The sequence below is a fragment of the Leptidea sinapis genome, chromosome 4, assembly GCF_905404315.1.
Source record: "Leptidea sinapis chromosome 4, ilLepSina1.1, whole genome shotgun sequence".
NCBI lineage: Eukaryota > Metazoa > Arthropoda > Insecta > Lepidoptera > Pieridae > Leptidea > Leptidea sinapis.
The window spans coordinates 11,526,469-11,544,924 of record NC_066268.1 but is presented as its reverse complement, the minus strand read 5'-3'; the positions used below and the strand labels follow the sequence as shown (position 1 = coordinate 11,544,924).

At 34.5% G+C, this 18,456-nt stretch overlaps 1 protein-coding gene and 1 long non-coding RNA gene across 2 annotated transcripts in view; both read left to right on the top strand.

Moving 5' to 3' along the window:
• Positions 1–18,456, top strand: part of LOC126980031 (uncharacterized) — a 95,531-nt gene that overhangs the window by 26,188 nt on the left and 50,887 nt on the right. The gene's annotated exons all lie outside the window — the stretch shown is intronic.
• The window catches only part of LOC126980030 (sodium/potassium-transporting ATPase subunit beta-1-like), a 32,399-nt gene continuing 20,317 nt past the window's right edge, over positions 6,375–18,456 (top strand). The window contains exon 1 of the mRNA XM_050829660.1: positions 6,375–6,629. Within this exon, the coding sequence (XP_050685617.1) occupies positions 6,494–6,629 (136 nt within the window). The 5' untranslated portion in view covers positions 6,375–6,493. The remainder of the gene's footprint in view (positions 6,630–18,456) is intronic.

Below are 18,456 nucleotides of genomic sequence, written 5' to 3'. Positions count from 1 at the left end.
TCCAAGATGATACGACATGGGAACCGTGTCATCGCACCAGTACTAAGCTTAATCAACAGTTTGGTTGGACGGGGAATAGAACCAACCAATTTTCCTTGAAAAACGAACTATGGAAGAACGCCACATATCCAGATAGTCAGGATGACATCTTATATCTTCTCTACACAGAAAAAGCTGAACTTCAAGGTGACTTATATAGAGTTGTATTGAATTGTTGCTCAGGGAACCCAAAAATATTTTATTACAGTGTACCTACCTATTATTCCAATGTTGGTATAAATATGACATATTTTTATTACCCATCAAACCATATATCTCGAGGGGCTATGTAGATATTATATATATTGTTAGTAAAAATCTGAAGGAAGGTTAAATTTAGAGTAATTCACAAACACACACACACACTCTCACCAAACCGCACACGCACAAATATCATGTCTTTATTTATTTATTTATTTATACATAATCCACAGCTCTTAAAAATATTTAATTAACACATATAAATGTGATCTGACAGCCAAAAGGGATTAACATTTTAAAGGCCTTAATTTTAAGCAATCGACACAGTAAAACACCATGAATGTATTCGGATATTTGCTAGTTAGTATACAATTATATATACATGTGTGCATGTGTGTGGGTGTATGTGTGTGTGTGTGTGTTTGTGTGTGTATTCGTTTTAGTGTGATAAAAACACAGGCTTTAAACTATGAAAAGATACCTAACTAACATGAAATGAACTATCTTAATAAAATCATAAAATTATGTTTCAACTAATATTCTTAATATCTCATTTTTGAATTTGAGTTTATTGAGGTGGTAAATATCAACCGAACTAAACTTATTATTATAGGTTTTATGTAATCGAGTTATTATAGAATGTTGTGCGTAATTTGAGGACACCAGAGGAATAGGAAATAAACATGTGTGCCTAGAGCGTCTTTTTGGAGTACAAAAATTTAAAGTTTTAGTGGTAAGTTCCTGACAGTCTACATAACCGTGACAAAGCCCATGTAAAAGAGATAATAAGAAGGATACGTCTGTTTTCAAGACTAATGAGTTGATGGTGCTTACAAGATTCTTCATAACCTTTATTATAACTGTGAGTCCTAAAGTTATGGTGATTCACATATTTTCTCTGAATGCTTTCTAATTTCTTAATATAGACAGAATATTGCAAATTCCATATAACACTACAATATTCAAGAATGCTTCTAATATATGAGTTCTACAAAACCTTGATGCAATCCAAGTCAGAAAAGGGGCTACTTACGCGCAAGATGAAGCCTAAACTTTTATATGACTTACATACAATTGTATCTATTTGTTCTCCAAATATTACCTTTTCATCCAGAAGACTACTTGTTTTTATCAATTTGGTGATGATTAATTTGGTAACTAAATTCTGTTGGAAACTTTCTTCTCGTGAAAGAGACATAGATGCATTTTTCATGGTTGACATCTATGCGGTTACAATTATAATAGCAAGTAAGTCTATCTAAATCGGCTTGCAGTTTGGAACAGTCCAAATTATCTTTGATTGTCATAAAGATTTTAGTATCATCGGCGTACATCAGGAACTTTGCATAGTGAAAACATTTACTTATATCATAAAGATAGCAAGCATATAAAATAACCCAGAATTGAGCCTTGAGGGACACCCGATGGTATGATTTCAAAGTTTGAGCAGTAGCCTCCTACTACTACTACAGCTTGGGAACGATTTTGTAAGTACGATTCCATCCATCTCAAAAGGTTACCCCGAATACCCAATTCATAAAGCTTATGCAAGAGAATAACATGGTCCACTCGATCGAATGCTTTCTCAAAGTCTGTGTAGATCACATCAATCTGAGACCCACCATCCATACTTGACACAACATAGTCCATAAAACAGCCTAAATTAGTAGTTGTAGATCGCCCCTTCATAAAACCATGTTGCTCTTCAGGAATTAGTGTACTCAGCGCAGGATAAATATGCGTATGAACAACTCTTTCCATTAACTTACTGAAAACATTAAGTATCGATATGGGACGGTAATTTTCTATACCCTTGACCCTTTTTTGTAAATTGGCACAATATGAGCAGTTTTCCAGATGTTCGGAAAATATCCCTCATGTAGGCATCTATTAAACAGCAATGTGATAGGGTATGTAAGGCTGTTGACCGTGTGAGTAAAATAAATTGGATTTATGTTATCAGTACCAGCGCCCTTGTTTTTTATCGAGATGAACAATGACTTTTCTTATTTCTTTCTCTGTAACAACTATTGATTGAATAATACTTGATTGCGGACAGTTATCAATACTATTATCAAAGATATAGCTTGGTAATGGTTGATTAAAATTTTTGTTAAAGAAATTATTAAATGCTGTACATATATCAACCGGGTTAATGATTTGAGAAGTACCAAGGGTCATTTGTAGAGGATAGGAAGAAACATTTTTTCGTTTGGACTTTACATAGCTCCAAATCATCTTAGAGTTGGTTTTAATCTTATTTTGTGCAAAGTTGATATACGTTTTATAACATTTATCTTGTACACTTTTTTGCCTTTTCCTCAGCTCAGAAAAGTCTGCGTAATCGTTAGGATTTCGGTGCTTTATCCAATTGGCGTGTATCGTATTTTTCTTTTTAATTAAATTTATAAGTGTTTTAGAATACCATATTGGATAAGTACTAATACTAGAGCGAGTTTTTGGCACATATGTTTCTATAGTATCGTTGATAATTTTATAGAACTTTGTAATGACATTTTGCAAATCGATATCCTCAACCACAAAAGACCAATCGGTTTGCATTAAATAATTATTAATTTTTAAATAATCTGCTTTTCTATATTGAAATTTAATTTTAGATTTAGGTATAAATGGAGGGACATGTATATCAGGGGCTGTAATACTTAATGCGGGATGGAAAACGTCTTCTTTTACAAGGGGATAATTAGCTTTCTGTATTATTAATGGGAAAGTTGAGAATATAAGATCTAATGTGTTATTGCAGCTGTTAGTAATTGTGTTATATTGAGAAAGACCGAAGAAAGATAGATCAGTAATTAGGTTGTGTGCAGCCTTTTGTACCTCAACTGAACCCTTTTTTAATATTTTAGGTTGAGTATTCAGACTCCAATCAACACATGATAAATTAAAATCACCCGCTATCAGCAAGTTGTCGTTAGGGTGAGTATTCTGAACGTCTGAGGCTATTTTAAGTAGTGTGTGTATTTTTGATGGCAGATCTGAGGGCATATAAGTCAAAGCTATATGAATGTTGTATAGAGACCCTACATTTTTAGCGGGTACGGTAATCCATATGCATTCTAACTTATCTACATGAAATTCCGGCCGCACACGTGCTTTTATGCTAGATAGACATAGAACCATAGTCCCCCCTCCAAGTGACCGTCGGTCCAAACGGAAGACATTATATCTATCGCAACATAGTTCCGCATCGAATATCCCATCATGTAGCCAAGTCTCAGTAATAAGTATAATATCATAGTTCTGTAGTAACAAATTATCATAAAATAGCTTTGTCTTTGTTCTTAGGCCTCTGGCGTTTTGATAATAAATTTTTAATGCTTTACTATCGCTATCCATTTTTATTTATGTTATTAATATATAATTTATTTTTTAAATAGGTAATATTCTGATAACTAATCGGTTGATACTTATGTGAAATTAAATACTGTATTAATGTCTTTTTATAAATATTGTAAATCCGTTATTAGATGTAAGTCCTACAAAATAGTATTATTATAACCTAATTTAAGTTCTGTGGATTTTATGATGTTTTAAATAAATAAATAAATATTAGTTAGATATATTAATAAAAAAATTGAATGGTATATTTGCGTTGGGGCACTTTTGTCAAATGATATAAATTAAGAATATATCAAAATCAAATCAAAATCAGTTTATTCACGTAGGTCACGGAAATGAAACTTATGAATGTCAAAAAAAAAAAAAAAAATTCTTATTGAATCTACCGCTACTTCGTAAAGGGTTGAGCTAATGAGAAGAAGTAGCAAGAAACTCATTGCCACTCTTTTACATCAAAATTTACATTTACATCGATTTACACATCATTTCAATTACAATATAATATGTAAAATGATGCAACAAACACACTCAAACGTCAAATAGTCAATGTCTTACACGAGTAAGTCAAAAAAGTAAATTTAAATTAATACAAAAAATATTGAGTACAGTAGCTGCATCATCCACATACACTACAAATAAATAAAGTATCTAATAGTTGCTAAAGCGACAGGAGAACTTTTATACCGGTCAAAGGATTTGATTCGAATCTGTAGAGTGTAGAGTGTCAGAATCTATCATAAAAATGTACGCAGATAAGCTTCATAAAAAAAATATATTGCTGACGAAAATTATGCGCCACTTGTAGGAAGTGAAATATTTTTATTTAAATTAGACAGTATCCTATGACAAACCACGTGACGGACGAAAAAGGAATTATTGAAAAGTATCATAACGTAAGGTTGTACATTTAGATTAAGGATTGGTCTCCGCTGCGCTCCAACTAGCTACCGCAGGCGTAGTAGCAAAGTGCGGCAACTAATACAACGCCCAAGTGGGCGTACTCGAGCCAATCTCGAACACTGTGTCACGTTGACGTGTGTCATGTTCTGTTAAACTTTGCTAATAATTGAAACTAAAATGTCGGGTTGTCTAGTAAAAATATCTATTACTACAAGAAACAAGAAAGACAATGGGATCAGTAGGTAAGTATTTTGTATTTTATTAATTTCGAAGCGTATATAAGTTACAAAATTTGAAAGATGCCATTGAGTGTCAAGATGCCACGCACACAAGCATCTTTACAATTAGCCAATACACACTACAATATAAAGTTGCCGTAATAAAAAAGCTATTGTTCTTAGATAGTACCCACGGTATCTAGTTGGAGCGCAGCGGAGACCAATCCTTAATCTAAGTTTGCACATTCTTGTAAAAAGTTCTATTCTATTCTTCCGACTTCCACAGTCGGTTTGTGTGCACAATAAAGCAAGCGTCAATTAGTATTTTTTTTTATGAAAATAAGGGACATGCAAGGGCTGCATGCATGTATGTGCGACTGATGGGAATAAAATTATTTTCTTTTAATATTGACTTGATTTATCACACCAATAAAATTTGAAAACAAATTTTATGAACAGTGCGGGACTCGAGGTCGTGACCTCTCTTGCGAGCGCTCTTGCTAACCGGTCAACCATTCGAGTGAGGTATTGTTGATAAAATCTTGTATGCTTTGTTCAACTCTCAGGCAGTGGCTTCATCTACAGGATCTACTTTACCTGTAACCTGTTCAACCCCAATATTTGCATATTTGGAAATTGTCTTGAGATGTCGCTCTTGCAAATCTAAGCAATTTGTTATGTACCAACAGAGGCGGCCAATGGGTAGGCCATTGCGAGGCTCCGGGCGGCAGTTCTTTGAAAAGTATGTGATGCCAAAGTAGGTCTGGTTGTTACTGAGACAGACTCATACTAAGACACTGACTGAATGGACTTCGGATATTGTCACAGCAAAAAATAACCTATCAGTTTATTTTATTCTTTGTTTTTAGACAATTATGGAGTTTCCTGCTATTCAATATAAGTGTTTATGAATCAATTTGTGTGCTAAGAAATTAATTTGTCTAATAATTTTTTATACTGGTATCACAGATAATTTATCGATATCTTGTCGATATTGAAAGTTTAGCTATACGCTTACTTAAATGTGTCCTTAGCTGAGGCCGTTGAGATTCTTGTATGTTCTTCTCACGAGCTCTACTTTTTCCGAACATACGGTAGATTCAGTAATTTAAAAGAAATATATATAGTACCGATTCAAAAGGGCTTAATAAAAGTCTAATTGAAAAAAGTTTATTTGACTTATACCTTATATTATTATTATATATTATGGTCCATTGGTAACTAGGATTAAAAAAAAAATCTGTTACTAGTATTGCCTCGGAATATTATGTTGCCAAAAACACAGTCAACCTTTAACTATAGCATTTTTACACATTTGAATAAACACTTTTTAAAAATGTTTAAGACGCGTATAATTGTAAACGTGTTTATACATTAGATTGAGCGTAAAAGTAGTTTTATAACTATTTTATAGTTAAAATTTCATGACCTTTTCAGAGTACATTTTCAGGGGTCCCCTAATCCAATCTAATGTAAAAACATAGTTACAATAAACAATTACACGCGTTTTAATGCTTTAAAAGTGTTTAATTTAAACCTTTAAATACTTATTTGTTCATTATTACAAACGGGATGGCCACGCATAACATAAAATGCATCGATCACGCCTCGGCCGTAAACAGTTCTTTAATTAAAACCATCGCCAAAGCTCACCATATGGCAATGCAGCACCAAATATATCACAGTCTGCGTCAAGGCACACGTGTGCGCAGACGCATTGGTACAGTGCTCCGCGCTTGTCGTATTCAGAAACAGATCAGTGTTATTTAAATATGAGCAAATCAAACGGTGTGGACACTGACTGGGCTCGTTCTCCACCACCCGCAGGACCCTTGTGGATGAGGATCTGCAAGGCCATATACGATCCAGAGGAGAAAAGCTTCTTGGGACGAACTCCGAAACGATGGGGTAGGTTTCATTACAGCTATACTAATCCACGACAGATCTGAGATTTATTTTGGTTATTTCTTCGTGCACTTCGTAAAATTATAAATTACTGTTAATATTTTCTTTATTGGATTATTAATATGCATTGGAATGTAAATTAATTTATTACTGGCTTCAAATGCTTTCAAATAGGTAACCAGGTGGTTAGATATACTTAATAAAATTGTATCTGTAAATTTTAATATGATTTTTTGATAACGTCTAACATTATATTATTGAAGTTGAGAAAGAGTAAATAGTAATAGAATTTTCACGGGCTTTCCACATTGACGCGAGTATTAGCTTAGCATTAACACCAGTGTCGTTAGACTACATGATTGTTAATAATTAAAAAGAGTGGCAATGTGTTTCTTGCTACTTCTTCTCATAAGCTCAACTCTTTACGAAGTAGCGGTAGATTCAATAAGAAAAAATATATTTTTTGATATTCATAAGTGTAATTTCCTTGATATTCATGAATAAAGTGATTTTGATTTGATTTGAATTAAATTTATTTTGCACCAACACACCAAAATCGTACAATGGTGAATTAATGGGTAAACCATGGTATTGATTAACTTTCATTTTGCATCAACGCACGCACCAAAATGATACAATAATTCAGACCAAAATATGGATTTAAAAATTTTTGTCTGTGTTTGTGCACGCTAATCTGAGAAACTGATGTTTTCTGATGTTTACCTTTGCACAGGATGCCGGCTAGATTATGAGAACCAACGGCGCCTATTTCTGCCGTGAAGCAGTAATGTGTAAATATTATTGTGTGAAATTACTGGGCAAATGAGACTTCAACATCTTTCGTCTCAAGGTGACGAACGCACTTGTAGTGCCGCTCAGAATTTTTCGGTTTTTCAAGAATCCTGAGCGGCACTGCATTCTAATGGGCAGGGCGTAATAACCACCAGCTGAACGTCCTGCTCGTCTCGTCCCTTACTGTCATAAATAAAGGTTTTTCCATCCAACGTTGATATTTTATTGAGAATGCATTCGTTAAATCAAATCAAAATCAATTTATTCACGTAGGTCACGAAAACGACACTTATGAATGTCAAAAAAAATAAATTTTCTAATTGAATCTACTGCTACTTCGTAAAGGGTTGAGCTAATGAGAAGAAATAGCAAGAAACTCATTGCCACTCTTTTATATCAAGATTTACATTTACATCGATTTACAAATCATTTCAATTACAATATAATCATAATTAAACAAACAAGTATCAAGGAATGTATGATCAAAATACAGATACAACCGCAAACACTGCAATATTGCTGTAATTTGAGACCTCTGCTCGCTATCAACTATCAAGTCTGATTACCTACCGAAGTAACCAATTATGCTGAACCCTTACAACTTCTACATATCCGTCGGTTAGTTGGAAATTGTTTAAAATAAATACACATCGCATAAAAGCTGAATCTAGCTGATAATCTAGATATCAGATCGCACCTTTACTGTAACGGCCGTTCCCAATATTCAGTCTATCTCATACTTGAGATAAAAATCGTAACTATCGTTGACTTTTCTGTCCCAATAAACTTATCGATTATCCGTACACGCTGTCTGTCAATGGCACGACGTATAGTTTACTAGCGGTAGAAGTTTGTATGAAAGTTACAATTCACGCGTCCCAATATAAAGCGATAAGAATGATATATCGGGTATATTGGGACAGCTTCAGATTATTGACAGTAGACGGTAGTAATTAATCGCTATCTGTAGATAGTATATTGGGAACGGCCGTAAGTCGTTAAGGAGTTCCATTAAGGCGACACTAAATGCCAGCGACCTTGAGCGATATGAGTTCACGGCTCTTCTATCTATGCAACAAAGTCAATATTTCCAAAATTATTGCGTTGAAAAGGCGCGCAAACAGTTTAATATGCTTACTATCCTGATTTACTAATTACTAATCTGAATAAATGTAGCTACACAAAAAAAGTCCAAGCTATAAGAATAACTTTTCTGACAATAGTACTGAAAAAAATACCTTATCGTTTTCGGCTTACTCTTCGCCTTAATCATCATGTTCGACTATGGCAATTACTTGACCATAACGACGTTACGGTATGTGACTCGAATATCCGGATAGCGTTCAAAAGATTCGGCCGAGTATCGTTAATTTTCTCCGAAGAATTGAAGAGTTTCGTTACTTTGACATGGATTCCATAGTCAGAACCTAACTAAACTCTCACCAAACTACCTTTGAAGAATATCCTTTGCAATAAAAATAGAACCATCGAATTAAGTTGGCGCGGTACTCATAGATTCGTAAATTTATCGCGCACATACTTATAGAAAATTTAAGACTTTTATGATTTTCTCATGGATACCATTGTCAGATCTGGACCAAATTGCAAAGGGCCGCACGGGAAGCACCAGCTTTCAAATAAAAATTATCAAAATCGGTTCACACAGTCGAAAGTTCTGAGGTAACAAACATAAAAAAACATACCTACGATTTGAGAACCTCCTCCTTTTTTGAAGTCAGTTAAAAACAGCAAAAAATTCATGTCTGTTGTATAGAAGCCTCTTAAGTATTTAAATTATTCGGTCTTTTAGTATTTTTTGTTATAGCGGCAATAAATATACTTACATCATCTGTGTAAATTTCAAATGTCTAACCATCACGGTTCATGTGATACAGCCTGTTGACAGACAGACAGACGGAATGGAGCGACCGCCCTCAGGCTATTAAATAATAAGTTTAATTGTACCGTATTACTTTGAAAACATATTAATTGATGAAAATAGGAAGCCCGCTGAGTTTTTTGGGCCCATTCTTCTCCGGTCTGACACATTCGTTTTGGAATGAGTGGTAGTTTTTGACATTCAATAAGTGATGTCACATCCTACTTTGAATAAAAATATTTGAATTTGAATTTAGTAGAGCGAGGGATCAAAGCCACCCTAGCCAACCAGTCTCTAAGACAGGTTTATTCCTGAGGAAAACTACTCACACCTTCTGCGAGGCAAAAAAAAGAAAAGGCTACAAGCATTTGTTTAATTAGTAATTTGTACTTAAATATTATTAATATCACTATTGAGGGCCTTGACTTTTTTGTCATTTTATTTATCAAAATCATAATGAGCTTTATGGTACTTTTATTATCATTTGAATAGCTTGCTTTTCTGCTGACCGTACTGCCCGTGACGTCATCCGGTTGGACGCATCGAAGCAAGAATCAAAATTTTTTAAGGCGACACTAAATGCCGGCGACCTTGAGCGATACGAGTTCACGGCTCCTATGTAACAAAGTCAATATTTTCAAGATTTCTTGCGTCGAAAATTTAATATTTTAACAGGCGCAAACAGTTTAATTGCTTACAATCCTCATTATTGATTACTAATCTTATAAAATGTACCAACACAAAAAAGTAAAAGCTATAAGAACAACTTTTATGAGAGCAGTATACTAAACAAATGCATCATGCCGAGAAAAAACTTGTTTAACTGCAAACAAAACTGGTAATTCATAATAGCTCTGGAGTGTTAAGTTTAACTAAGAGCAAGCATTAGCAACCTACAAGTAAGACTTAAGGGTATGTGTAACGGGATAAAGTAGTGTTCATAGCTCCAAATGCTATATTTTCACCACAAAACTTGTCTAAAAACACCTTGTTTGCATGTTTTCTGCTTACTCTTCGCCTTAACCTGCATCAAGCATGATAATATATAGCCAATATGTTGTCTCGACTTCTTGTTGATATTCATGCATTGTTAGACTGCTTCTTGCCCGGACATACGTTTTCATGGGGCTGAGACGTGTCCCGCTGAAAACGTGCTCTGAAAAGGTCGCGAAACGTCGGAATAGCTAAAATAATAATAAAAATGTTATTTTTATGTAAAAAATCAATGTAAAAACACAGTTACAATGTGTAACACTCGCATTAATCAAAGAAAATACCAAGTGTGTTATGTTTAAATGTGTTACACCTATGTTTAAATGTGGTAAAAACCTACAATTTTATATGAATAACTAGCTGACCCGGCAAACGTTGTTTTGCCATACAAAGTATAATTCACGCGATAGTCTTATAAGTAATAAAATATTGCCTATATTATAGCCTGTACATCATTTTGTTCTATTGTCAATAGTTTTTGCAGCGCACGCAAAAATTGGTTTTCGATTTTACACCTTGTGTTACAAAATAGCAATTTTATTACGGATCCCTAATTTTGAAAAAAAAAAACATAGCCTATAGCCTTCCTCGATAAATGGACTACCCAAGACTGAAAGAATCATTCAAATCGGACCAGTAGTACCAGAGATTAGCGCGTTCAAACAAACAAACAAACAAACACTGCAGCTTTATAATATTAGTATAGATTAATGCATATAGCTGATATTTAACAAGATCAATAAAAATGTAAAAAAGTTTGTGTTAGTAGTTCTTGAATTAAAAGTAAGTAAGTAATTTGAGTCTATGGTTGGGGCTTAGCTGAGTTCATTCACTTTTTAGGCTTCCGTAGCCAAATGGCAAAAAACGGAACCCTTATGTATTCGTCATGTCTGTCTGTCTGTCCGTCCGTATGTCACAGCCACTATTTTCGGAAACCATAAGAACTATACAGTTGAGACTTGTAGATGTATTCTGTAAACCACATTAAGATTTTCATACATAAATAGAAAAAAAAAACCAATAAATTTTAGGGGTTCCCTACCATACCTAGAACTGAATCTCAAAAATTTTTTTTTTCATCAAATCCATACGGGTTTCTATTAATCTAAAAATTATATTGAGGTTTCGAATATCATTTTTTCTAAACTGAATAGTTTGTGCGAGAGAAATTTCCAAAGTGGTAAAATGATGAAATGAGAATGACCTAAAAAAAATGATGTACATTACCATAAAAACTTCCACCGAAAAATTGTTTGAACGAGGTGAAAGTCTTTTTTCAATACGTCATAAATCGTAAACCGCAATTTTGCTGACTACGGAACCCTTCATAGGCGAGTCTGATTCGCACTTGGCTGCTTTTTCTTAGATTAGTAATAAATATCTGGATGGCCTTGTTCGGATTTAAAAAAAAAAACTAATATGACATCTGGACTCGAACCGGGGTCTTCTGCTTTTCGGATCCTCCAATGTCCCCACCTGAGTCCATATTTTCAGTCTTGTATATAGTGGCGAAATTTACCTTTGTATTCTAATGTTATTGTAGCTGTTTTTCATTAAAACACGGATAAAACTACATTTTTTAAAATTTAAACCACTCTACACTAAATTTCATTAAAATCGTTAGAGCCGTTTCCGAGATACAGATTATATGTATATATACAAGAATTGCTCGTTTAAAGGTAAAAGATTTCCAAGTAACTTCAACTCAAACGTTTCTTGAAAGAGCCCTGTATGTCAGTCGAGTATGTCAATTCATATTGATTATATGTAATTGATTATCAAGGTACATTATTAATGGCCACGGCATTATATGATGCAGTTCAGACTCGATCATTGACGATAAAATAATGACGACTTTACTCATAATTTATCTTATATTTACTATTTATTACATCAATTATTGTAAGCTGTTCTAGAGTGTGGCATTTTACGGTAGTTGAAGTATTAAACTAGTTTCACAAATCAAATTTGAAAACAAAATTTATGAACGATGCGGGACTCGAAACTGCGACCTCTCGCGTGCGAACGCTCTTCCACTGAGCCAACAGTTAGGGTGACGTATCGTTGATAAATCTTGTTCAACTCTCAGGTTCTAGCGGCATCTACAGGATCTACTTTACAGTTGATAACCTGCTAAAACCCAATATTTTCATATACAAAAAAGGTCTTGAGATGTCGCTCTTTCAAATCTAAACTATTTGTTACATTTTATTGTGATAACCCTCACTTTACCTCAGCAGAAGTGAGGTTTATCATTTAAAAAAAAAAAATTGTTTAGATTGAACTAGTTGTAAAAAATAGTACCCGATGAGCCCGCTCCATATATAGCGAATTTAGCAAAAGCAATTGAGCGATTGAGAAATATTATTTGTAAACCGGCCAGTAAAGAAAAGCATGGCTAATGATTGCTCTTGTTCGTTGTATGTTAACAAGGCCTTTTTTTTATTGGAATAGGATAAACGAGCGTATGGGTCACCTGTTGTTAAGTGATCACCGCCGCCCATAATCTCTTGCAACACCAGAGGAATCACAGGCCTTATGGTAGTATCGAGTATCGACATACAATTAGCTGAAATAGAAAATTACAATATAATATTATTCTTGGTGTAAAAATATTTAAACCATGTTGTCCAAGGCAGCTTTTAGGACTTCCGAAATACCTTAATTTCTTGCCTGACTTATTGATTATCATCAAACCTATAACTATACCTATAAGACTGATAGGTGATACGTAGAGTTAACAGCAGACGGCAACGCTCCTGTGATTCCTCTGGTCTTGCAAGAGAATGTGGGATGCGGTGATCACTTAACACCAGGTGACCCGTATGCTCGTTTGTCCTCCTGTTCCATAAAAAAAGACGAATTAGAAAATCAGATTGTTTCCCATCCAAGTCCTGATAGGGGATGTATGTGCAGCATAATATGCAAATCTATAAAGTCTTCCTGTAGTCGAGAATTGCATATAAATAGCGAAAAAATTTACAAATCATAATGTCTGCACATAATGTTCAATGTCCATACTTATATATAAACACTAATTCAACATTCATGACTCCGGTATGAATGTCCGTAGAAGCATTCTGTCTAACAAGATTCCAAGCCGTAACATCTAACTCAGGTATTATGGTCAATATTCAGTAGCCGTACAGGTCGGTAATCATTATCAATATTATAACTTTCTATAACTCACGGGGGTTAAAGGGTAATGCAAAGATTACTAGTAAGTAACTATGTATCAAAGCACACCATTGTGATGAAGTTAGATAAAATCTGCTGGAAACTAAACTAAACTATAGGAAGCCACGTTCCACCTTCGCACGACACGCCACAAGTTAGGATATCATCCCCACCAACTGGATGTATGGCGGTCCTCCACAGTGCGGTTTTCAAGGAGCTTTCTCCCTCGTACTACAAAGCTGTGGAATGAGCTTCCTTGTGCGGTGTTTCCGGGACGATACGACATGGGTACCTTCAAAAAAAGCGCGTACACCTTCCTTAAAGGCCGGCAACGCTCTTGTGATTCCTCTGGTGTTGCAAGAGAATGTGGGCGGCGGTGATCACTTAACACCAGGTGACCCGTACGCTCGTTTGTCCTCCTATTCCATAAAAAAAAGGAAGATTGCCTAGATACGTTGTTGTAGAAAGGTCACAAACTGGTATATCATAAAATAAATGGGAAGATAAATAATGAAGACAGCAAGACTTTACAGGCGGCGACATTGGACAGGATTTATTGGAAGTAGTTAGAGGAGGACTTGGGCATGAGGCAAACTGAAATTAGAGATATAATATAGTAAGTATGTGTGTAAACAGTATAAGTGTACATGTAGTTTTAACAAAGAAGAGAGGCAGCTACAGTGAGTGGGCCATTAAAGAAAGATCAGCTGAAAGTGCAAGAAATAAAATAAATCTAGATGCTTATTCTACGAACATTAAACGGCCAAAGCCTTGTACAGCCAGGGCTTATAAATAAAGTTATTTTGTTATTTCTACCAAAAGGTCTAAAAGGGAAAAGGTCCTCCCTAATGGTGTCCTTAACCCATCCATACGATATATCTACAGCATCTCTCAAAGAGAAGAGAGAAGGCTACAGAAACTCTGTTCAGAGTTCATGTCTCCTAAGATACTGGCTCTGCTTAGAGTGGATCTCGCTGCATTGGCTGAGGGGATGTGGCAATGTGTTTCACCATTTTCTCGACAGAATCTACAACTGCGTTTATCATTGATTGTTCCAGTAACGGTAAAGAATACTTGAAGTTATGTACTTTGGGTTTTGGAACATGTTAGGTCGGCATGATGCTTAGCATGCTCGGCTAGTGGGTGGCTTTACCAGAGATCTCATAATTGTTAAACCCAAACTGAAATATTGTTGGCAGGATTAGCATTACTTGGGATTATTTAGAACACTTTTTCATATATATTCTAAGTACAGTAATGTTAGAATCGGCATAAAAACGAAATCGATAGAATAATGTATAAATAATTATTTTCAAATTTTACTTATGTGCGTACGTACATTGTGAGATATTAATTAAAAATCTTTCCTATTAAGAATATTTTTCCTTTATTAAGAACGTATAATGTTAAATAATTTATATGTCTCTTGCTGTAAGTCAACCGATAAAAACAGGCCAGGAATATTAGCTTAGTGTGCGTGACAAGCTACGTCATACACTCGCGATTTGTATGACACTTTGTGTTAGTGTGCGTGAATTGCTCAAAAGTTAGTTCTAAACTAATTTTTTTTTCGACGTTTTCACAGCTATCATACGTATAATTAATGATTTAAGCGTTATACACTGGCTTTGCCCCACGGTTACGCCCGCGTATTATAAAAAAGAATACCTGATAGATTTTTGTCGGGCGCCTTATGTAATGTATAACATGACACGGTCGCGCCATTGCTACTAATTACTCTAGCGGTAGACTCGTGCCAAGAGTTTATAATTATTTTTTTCGTACCACCTGCTCCAAAATTACTATATTCTTTAACTAGTAACATCGAATTATTCATTCAAAGCCTCTAAAACAGTAACTTAATATTGTATTGAAATTCATTCAGGCTCCAGGGACTGAATTAATTTGTTCTTATTTTCTCGCAGTCGGTACAAAAAGTAGAGTATGTTTCTCAGGGATAAAGCAGTCTTAGTCTTGGGTGAGCTTAATACATCGCTGCACTCAGGACTCTATTCTTAAATCTATTTTTTTATCTTTTATATTTTAATTTAACCATAGAGTCCTTCGTTACGCTCACATTTCATGCTGCACCCGTAACGTAAGTAAAGTCTGAGCAAAGTCTAAGTACTCTCTATAGATCTCAGTCTTAGCAAAGAATATATAATAGTAAAAGAACAGAAGTCTCTCCGAAAAATCAATTAAAGGAATAGGGACTCTTGCGGTCATACAATAACTATTGGGTTATTATGGTATGGTTATGGTTATTGTATGATCGCTTGAGATTCTGATAATGAGATCGCAAAGCGCTACAAATCTACATTTTTATTCACCCAGAAGTTGCCTCTCTTTCTATCGCGTGACTCTTACCTCCTCTGACAACATTAGGGTTGCCTTCTTAACCTAAAACTGTACCTACCTAGTGTAAGGTCAAAAATAGCTCAGATTTTTCTATAATATAAATAGGTATGTTCGTAATTTTAAATCAATATTCTCGTTGTCAAACCTACAATAGTTGCAGGTAGTAATGTATGCGTTGGAAGACCACTACATAGTCAAACCTACTTAGTATAGAGGAAATAAATGGGTAGCTATAATGAATGGTAATTTCATTATTATACGAATCACTTTAAATTAGATTGTTTCAGCGTTAGATTAGATTTTAGGAAGCTTAAGAAATTTAAATTTGAATCGCAATTACCTTTAATATGCTCTGCATTATTTACGTTTCCCCATTTTTAAAATATCGGTCGGATCTGTGAAGTAAGTCCCTGATCGCTCATGAGTCCCTATTGGCTGGGCTAGTCTTTAGAGGCCGCCGAACGTAGGTACTTACGATTTCGATACCTACACGGGGAGTGGGACAGGCCTGGCCTTAGTCGGTTTGTGAATCTTTCCACTTCAAGGAAAACGGGCTTAAGCAGTTTCCTCAACATCGTGCACATTATAATATATAATAATTTCCACTTGACAACATTATTAGCTATTGAGTGCATTATGAAGGGCACAACTTGCTAAATAAAATGCAAATAGTAACGTTTATCTTGCTGCATAAACCTGAGCTAATAATTACTTACAGATATGTGCATTGCTAACAATAATGTTATTTCAATATATTCACATACGCTATTAGATTAATTTGATACAGGGTGGCCGAGAAGTTGACGTCCAAAGCTAAAATTTGAAAGCCTCATGGTGATGGGTATCCGAATCACCCCTATGTATGTTCTATGATTTTGCGTAGTTTAGGAGATGATAATTTTTTTCCCCTTTTATCCGCTTTTTTCACCTAATTGTGGTTTAGGACTTTATTAAAATTTTTTGAACACTTTTAGTTAATTTTATTGTTGATAATTATTAACTACAGTTGCAATAACCACATGAGAAACAATGAATAGTTTAGACAATGCCGAAGTAGTTTAGAATCGAGTCGTAAGTTCAAGATAACTGCTCCAGCTAAATTCATGAAAATGTTCAAGGTATCAAAAATAAAATAAAATAAATAGACTATGGCTTCTAACAATTTTTAAAAACTTCCAATAAAATGAGCCAAATTCAAATTTTAGCTTTGGACGTCAGCTTCTCGGCCACCCACTATACTGTTTCTCTCCATTCTTGTCATGTAATAAGAATATCCCTATCCAATTATAAATATATCCTATATTATAAATAATTTCACGCATAAACTGCTCAACCGAACATAATAGAATTTTGTAGGTAGGTACTTAGATACATCGTCAGAGGAAAATTTTATAAGGGTAAGTAAATCTTTTCGAGTGACAAAAAATTATTGGTTGGTAAAATTGGTATAGGATCTTCTGATATAATTATTTTTTTAATGCTTATATTATTTGAATATTCACCTTACTGAAATATTTTTTTATTGAAATAGTTTCATGATACACAGTTTCATAAAAGGAAATAGCACAAATCAATTAATCTCTTTGATGGTCGGAATCTTAGATTATATAATATACCAACGTCTAGATAGACTATGACAGCTGTGAAAACATCGGAAAAAATAGGCTAAAGAACTAACCTCTATTTTGAGCAATTCACGCACACTAACACAAAGTGTCATACAAATCGCTACTGTAAGACGTAGCTTGTCACGCACAGTAAACTAATATTCCTGGCCTGTTTTTATCGGTTGTCTAACAGCAAGAGACTCTATCTGAATTAAGGTCGGAATAATATTTACGACTTTACTCATATTTGTTCTGCCGAGTTTCGAAATGTATACTATAAATACTAAATACTATTTAAAAACTCCGATAAGAAATTTCATCCTTTCTAAACTCATATCTTTATTGTTTTCATTTCTGGAAGAAAAACTTACGGCGATCATGTAAAATATAGGTCAACATAACCAGCTAAAGAGGCACCAACATATCTGTATTGTAAAATGTATTGTATATCCAGGGGTAACTGTAGAAAACTTAATGCACATACATATATTGCAGCTACAGCGAAAACTTAAAATGCTAAATTTCAATGGATTTTTATGGCACTTATCGATTGAATATTTTTTTGCTTTTATTTCAAATTTTTTTTACTATCTATAAGTTAATCTCTAAAAGTACTCGACTAAATCGAGTTAGTAAGTGTTTTATGTGGCGATGTTAGTATATACTTTTACAACAAATATCTATCAACAAAGAAATATCGCTAAGATTACTAGTGGTGAGCGTGGGATTTTAGTAACTACGTGTTTAATCGATAATGCAACTGGAGCTCCAACCACTTGATGTTGGTGTGAACGGACCTTTCAAATGCTATTATAACGCTGCTGTTGATTCATGGCTATTACGCAACCCGGGGAGACCTATTTCTATATATGATGTAGCAGAATGTGTTGGAGAGGCATACTTGAAAGCGTTAACCCCAACAAACATAACAAATGCTTCCAAAATGTGGTATCTTTCCGTTTACTAGAGATCTTTTTTCGGAGTTAGACTTTTTGCCAAGTAGCGTCACAGACAGACCAGAACC